Here is a 6,946-nt window from a genome sequence, read left to right on the forward strand (position 1 = left end):
TGATTGGGGGTTCTGATAGGTCAGTTGGTAGAGCACTCGCTTCACAAGCACAGGGACCGAGATCGATCCCAGGTGCAGTCTAGATTTTTTCTGATTCCCCCTGTCCACCCAGCAGTGATTGAGTAGCTGTGTATGTTAATCTGGCAGAAAGTACTTTGTGATAGACTGGCGTCTTATCCAAAGGGTAGCAATCAATTACTATTCTCCATTTCATGCTACAGAAACCGGGATAAACTCCGGAAGGACTACATGAAGGGCGATGAGGTAATTGAACCTACAACCTTCTGGGTCCAAACCAAACACCACTCTATAATTTCACGTTGCCCCTTGATTGATTAGGAAGTCTATGGGAGAAGATTCAGTAGAATGTTTGTTTTTATACTGGAGGTCCTGGTAGTTTAAATACCAATCACCGCCTTGTGTGGACGTCATCAAGTCACCTGGCCTTGGCTAACTTTGCAGATCTGCAATGCCACTGACTTCTGGGCTGCTTGAGTTTCTCATTGAAATAGGCCCAACAGATAAATTTAACCAATCGAAGAAAATATAGGGACATTTTTGTCATTTCAAGGTTTATCTAAAAAGTTTGGTAGACACTCCCCCCCCCCCCCCCCCCAATGATAGAGCTAAGTGAGTTGAAAAATTTCAATAAAAAAGGAAAAAAAGTTTTGGGTAACCATTATTTGATACAATTTACTGAGAATATTTGACCCCCCATCCCTCTCTCTCTCTCTCTCTCTCTCTCTCTCTCTCTCTCTCTCTCTCTCTCTCTATCGCTCTCTCTCTCTAGTTTTATTATCAATTTTCTTTCCTATCAGAATTAATGCTCTGATTAACACACGAGTTGTAGCTACAATATAAAAAGACCCAACCTGAATTCGAATAAAAACAACAACGACAAATCTATTTTCCTATATAGTATATCATATCTGTTGATAAAAATCTGTTTAATTCAAGGAAAGACTACAATAAACTACTTGGTATCGACCGCTTCATTCCTGATATTTGTGTGTGTTTATTCTAAAATAAATAAATAAGTCAAAAATAGACACGCTTTAATGATGGTAAAATAAAATTAATAAAGCAATTTTCTGTAACATTTCAAAAGCATTTCATTTGACTTGAATGTCAACATTAAAAATGGAGGAAGAAAGTCTAAATGTAAGACCTAAAGAAAAATTTTCAATTTGCCGTTATTTCATATAAACAAAATGATTTAAAAAAATATCAACACAATATTGTTTTAATGTGTCGATGTGTAGATAATATTCATAACGAAGTACACACCCCTTTTGCAGGCGTCGTCTGAACACGACAAAAGCGTGAGGAGCACTAGTAAAGGGACACCACTCCAGCATTGTTGTACTGCGTAAATTCTCCTCAATATTGTCGGGTTGCTTCCCTTTCCTGATGGCTTCTGCTGTGGAGTACTGGGCTACAGCCTGGTGATGATGGTGAATAATCATTAAGATAATGAATGAATGAAATGTTTTTTTTACTTTAAACATTGATGAATCGGGCGATCCTCAACGTTTTATAAAACACAAAAGGGTCATTTTTTTATTTGATGAAATATCCTAAACTTCTATGCACAGTCATGATGTAGAGTCTATATGTTTGGGAAGGATGATTGCATATATTTTTTTTTGGGAAAAAAGTTGCCCTTTGCTATGGAAACGACGCCATATTGGAAAATAAACAACAAATCTTAAAAAGTCAAAGGCTTTTTTGTTTATCAACCGATTGCTATAATATTTTGGCCAGAGGTAGAAAAAAGGAAAATAAAGTGGCTCGAGAAGCCCGATTTTTAATTTTTAAATTAAAAACTTTAAAAATTAAGTTCAATGCTGTTACTCGATTTACCCTTGAAAAAAGTTACATAACTTCAATTTACTCATAATTTTTTTTTCTTCAAATGGTCACATGACAACATCCCACCAAAATCTAATTTTAGCAAACTGGGTCAAAATTCATCATTTTTAATGTCGCTCCCCCCTTTAAGAATTCTAATTTTGATAAAGGGAGCGAAGTGGAACACTTTCGATTTTTTTCCTAGGGAAAGATTATAAACCCCTACTTTGCTCACTATGACAACATGGGTCATCAGACATCTTGTTTGATGAATTATCTATATTCCCTCGTGGAATGACGATGGGACGATATCTTATGATGTCGTGGCGGAAGGGCGGAATTTATATTTTTTTCTTTGATTAAAATCTGACTAAATTTAGCTTTAAATTTAAATTTAAATTTAACAGTCATTTAACTATAAATAAATAATTGAAGATAGAATTCTCATCTATAGTGGCGAAAGGTTATTTTGTTAGCGTTTGGCAGAAATATACCTTTACAGAAAAGTACCAATCTGGCAACCCCCCAAAAAGTACTGTGTGACCCATCGTGTCAAAACGGTGTAATAATGTCAGGACAAACCACGTGCTAAAGTCAAATTAAAGTTGATTTGGTCAAATAGTACTTTGCGATAGACTAGCGTCCTATCCAAGGGGTAGCGAGTAATTGCTATTATCCGTTTCACGCTATAGAAACCGGGATAAACTCCAGCTCCATGAGCCTAATGGCTCTGAAGGACTGTAAGCCACACATTATAAATTGAATTTTGAACATCAAAACCATCCCGACGTAATATCGTTTTGAGGGAGGGGGGTGGGGGCGTCGACTTACAGGGTTGTCGGCAAAGCGTACAATGAACTCGTCAAAGCTGATACTGGATCTCCAGTGAAGACAAATTCTGGTGACAGAGAGAAAACAATAAATAAATAAATAAATAAATAAATAAATAAATAAATAAATAAATAAATAAATAAACAAATAAATAAGAGAAGACTGGAATAACCCAAGGGTCAGCCAAGTACAGCGCGCAATTTGAGCTAGGGCGAGGTGACTTGCTTAAGGCCACACAACGACCTGACAGAACTCGGTACCTTTCGGGTACGAAGCAAAGACGGTATCGTTGAGCCACGCTGCCCTTTTATCATCGTATTAAATTTGATAGCGAGAATTGATTTCAATTCAATCTATTTCCCACCCCTTCCTCGCTATATTTTACATGCATTATTCCTCATTTCTACATCCCACTCCAGTGTTGAAGACTCCTGATATTGCTCGGTTTCTAGAATGTTCGCCAGTGGGCGGTTCTGCTGTCTGTTAGGAAACAACAGTAAGCAACCGGGTTGGTGGAGCACACATTTCGCACATAAAGGGAACGAGATCGATCTCTGGTGCAGTCCGAGTTTTCTGAATGCAGTTTGAGCTAGCATTTTCTCCGTTTAATGACTTCATTCTAATTAATCAAATTTCCGAGTTTTCTTACACTTTTCCATTCTGCGCTTGTATCTTGCTAACCACTGTAATTTCTGTTTTGGATTCGTTGACCTTTAGATTCCAATGTCGCAGTGTATTTGATATTATTGGCATGTGCTGCTTCGCCACGTCTGCTGTATCAAATATGATATCAACATCGTCTGCGTAGATCAGTTCGCTGGTAAGGATTGGAGGAATCGGGAGTTTTTGTCTTAATTCTTTTAGTGCTGCTTCCAAATAAAGGGTAAAAAAGATTGGGTTCAGGCTGTCTCTTTGGGGAGTTCCCAGCGATGTTAATAGTGAAACTTTTTCTGCACCAGATGTAAACGTGTTTGTCAGCAGTGATCTTATTAGGCGGATATGATCTTTTTCGATAAGTGAGTTTAGTACCTTCAAAAGCGTTGTTCTGCAGATGGTATCAACGGCTCATGTCAATGCCCAATATAGTGAACTCTTCTTTGTATATTTCAGTTCTGGCTTTCAACCACCTATGAGCCCATACAAAGAGTCTCATTATTTGATTGTTTCATAAACAATGTGATGCTGTTTGATAACAAGTATGATAAAATATAACAGAGATATAAACAACCAACTCACGCCTTCATGAAGGAATCAAACTGTTCCCTTGAGATGTGTCCAACCAATGTACGTACAATTTGGAATAGGCCCTCTCTGGAAAAGATGGGAAAGAATTACATTGAGGTTATCAATAATGATCCATAATGATATAATTATAATTACATTACGGAGTCCAGCACTAAGAGACTCAGTAAATAAGTAAAATAATAGGACGACGATTGATAGTGAGAATGGTGAAGACGAAAATATTCTTATGATACTCCCGCTGCTGCTGCTGCTGTTTCTGATGATGATGATGATGAAGATGGTGGTGGTGGTGGTGGTTTTGACGATGATGGTGGTATTAAGCTTTTTAATGATATAGAAAAGTTAGGGAGCAGGCACTGGTGTAAGATAAAGATATGATAAAGTGTATATTATGAACAGTGCATGACAAAGAAAGAAAAAAAAATCACATCCCAAAATATGAGCCTACCTGGACTAGGACTCGAGCTTAAGACCTTTTGATTACCGGTAATCAGGAAGTCTGAGGTTCGATTCCTAGTTGAGACAGGTTGATTCATTTTTTTGGGATGGTTTTTGTCTTGTATTTTGACGTTATGAAATACGATTGAAGTCTAATACTGGGATTAATCGTGTAAACCAAATCACCAATACTGCCGTACTCTGGAACAAAAGCCATATATGACTCCTCGTCTCAAAACGGTGTTATGTCGGGATGGACCAGATACTAAAAAGTCAAATTATAGCTAAACTGGTCAAAAAATATGAAACGTTGGTATTTAGCACAATAAAATATGATATTCCTTCTCCTCTATAAAGCATATAAACTCAACTTAAGCATGACATTTCTGGCTACAAATTCCATTTTCAGCATCTTAATCATCCCGACTTAATACCGTTTTGAGACGAGGGGTAACATATTTGAAAATTTGACCAGAAAACTTGTCCTTTAAATATCGATCCATTTAAATGACCCTCATCTTGGCAAAAACTCTCAAACCTGGGACTTCGCGAATAAGAGGGAGGTGATGGGGTGGAGGGTGGTGGACGATAGAAATACAGGCGTATTGAGAATATAATGATATCAAAGTTGTCAGAACAGAGAATAAAATAGAGATATCAGGTAGACAAGGACTGAAGGTGGTGAAGTTTTACGAGAAGACTACTGTATCAGTGCTGATCCTTACACCTTAGACCTTATGTCCTCCCGTGTCTTTGACACATTGGGCCATCCACGTGTGTCTTTGCCACACTGGGCCATCTATGTGTGTCTTTGATACATTGGGCAATCCATGTTCGCCATTCTTCATCCCTGGTAGGAGTCCTTCAGAGCCATTCGGCCCATGGGGCCGGAGTTTATCCCGGTGTCTATAGCGTAAAAACGGACAATAGCAATTGCTAGCTATCCTTTGGATAGAACGTTAGTCTATCGCAATGTACTTTCCGCCACATCTAAGAAACTCAGCTGCCCATTCACTGCTGGGTGGGCAGGGGGTCAGAAAGAATAAATCTCGACTAAACATGGGATCAATCACGGTCCCTTTGCGTGTTAAGCGAGTGCTCTACCTGTGGCGTAGTTGCACACATATGTAATGGCTTATGATCGTATAGTGGCTTTTTGATAGATGGTAATAATATTCCTTTGCATTGTGTTGTAGATGTTAATAATGACTAAAGAGTTCAAGGGCCATTGATGATAATTGAATGTACAACATCAAGACATTCAAATAAAAGTCCAGATTCCAAGTTTCATTTCTTACTGCTTTAATTGTTGTGATAAATTCCAAATCCAAATCAAATAGCATGGTCATAATTCAACCAGTTTCATAAATTCCAAATCCGTAAAATCAGTCCAAATGTAAAGTCATTTTGCCTAAGTAACCATTTTCGATATCCGTGGAATATTTCTAAGTCCGTAAATAAAGATTCTTAGTAGGATGTTAGAACTTGCAGCAGACTAGGAAAGTGCAACTCATAGTGACGTAGAATGCAGAATCAAAAGGTAGAATAGCATCGAATCGAATCCGGTTTTGATCTGAAACACCCTATTTTATCCCCTATTGTAACTGTACCCACAATTCCTTCAAACCACACCTCCTACTAATTTTGACAGTTCCACGTCCGTCTAAAGTTCACCCCCCCCCCCCTCTAACCCAAGAGTAAGAGCTAATCATATTCAACCTGAAACGTCTTAAACCCTTGATATCAATGCTAAAACCGGCCTTTTATGATATAATATTACTTTTGGTAAACGTCAGATTTTACGTTCAATACGCCCAAATAACAAATACCACCTATAATTTGATGCTTTTATCCCCAAATACCAAGTAACACCGATCAAAGAAAGTCATTTTCGAGTACTCAATATAATGACCAGTCCTTTAACTTTGGAACGTAAAACTATCATAAACCCACTAAATAATGACCAAGTTTGACTGATATACAAGCACCGTGAACTCATTAAACCCACTTAGAACTCTTGTGTAACCTTTTGCATAAGCTAACTCTCTTACAACCAACTGAGCTAACGGTACTCTCACCTCCTCCCTGGTAATGGGAATTTAATAATCACGAAAAGTGGAAACTTTCTCCAACCGCCGCAGCATCATGATGTTAAAGCATTAACAATTACGGCTGTAAATTCAACGTGATCCAAAATTAATCTTTTCAGGCACGACACGCAGGAAAATTAAATCAAGAACAAAAAAACGCGGAAATCCACGGAACCCCGGAAATTATTAGCACTGTTTTTATTCCAAAATCAAATATAGCGAGTCGTGATAATGATTGGATTTGAAATCGGAAGAAAGCAGACGCTGAAAATGGATTTTAGAGAATAGAATCGTGAAAATGTTGCTGTTCATTGATTTTTGTTTATTCACCTGAACTAGATCTACGCCATTCACACATCTCTCATTCGTCTTTATTGTTTCATTCATCGTGTTTTGTTGATAAAGGGGTAACCCGAAACTTCCGCAGTATTTGTCTTCGTTTAATAAATTGGAGCTTACATTACAACATTTAGAGAGAGAGAGAGAGAGAT

General features: G+C 37.8%; 1 protein-coding gene across 1 annotated transcript in view; it reads right to left on the reverse strand.

Annotated features, from left to right (window-relative positions):
- Positions 1–6,946, reverse strand: part of LOC144967673 (EF-hand calcium-binding domain-containing protein 6-like) — a 55,764-nt gene that overhangs the window by 47,830 nt on the left and 988 nt on the right. The window contains exons 3-5 of the mRNA XM_078905201.1: positions 3,919–3,993; positions 2,683–2,749; positions 1,288–1,442 (exon numbers count right to left, since the gene is read on the reverse strand). Coding sequence (XP_078761327.1) covers positions 1,288–1,442; positions 2,683–2,749; positions 3,919–3,993 — 297 coding nt within the window. The remainder of the gene's footprint in view (positions 1–1,287; positions 1,443–2,682; positions 2,750–3,918; positions 3,994–6,946) is intronic.

This window comes from Berghia stephanieae, chromosome 3 (genome assembly GCF_034508935.2).
Source record: "Berghia stephanieae isolate SIO BIC M18660-M18661 chromosome 3, UCSD_Bste_1.3, whole genome shotgun sequence".
In the NCBI taxonomy this organism is placed as follows: domain Eukaryota; kingdom Metazoa; phylum Mollusca; class Gastropoda; order Nudibranchia; family Aeolidiidae; genus Berghia; species Berghia stephanieae.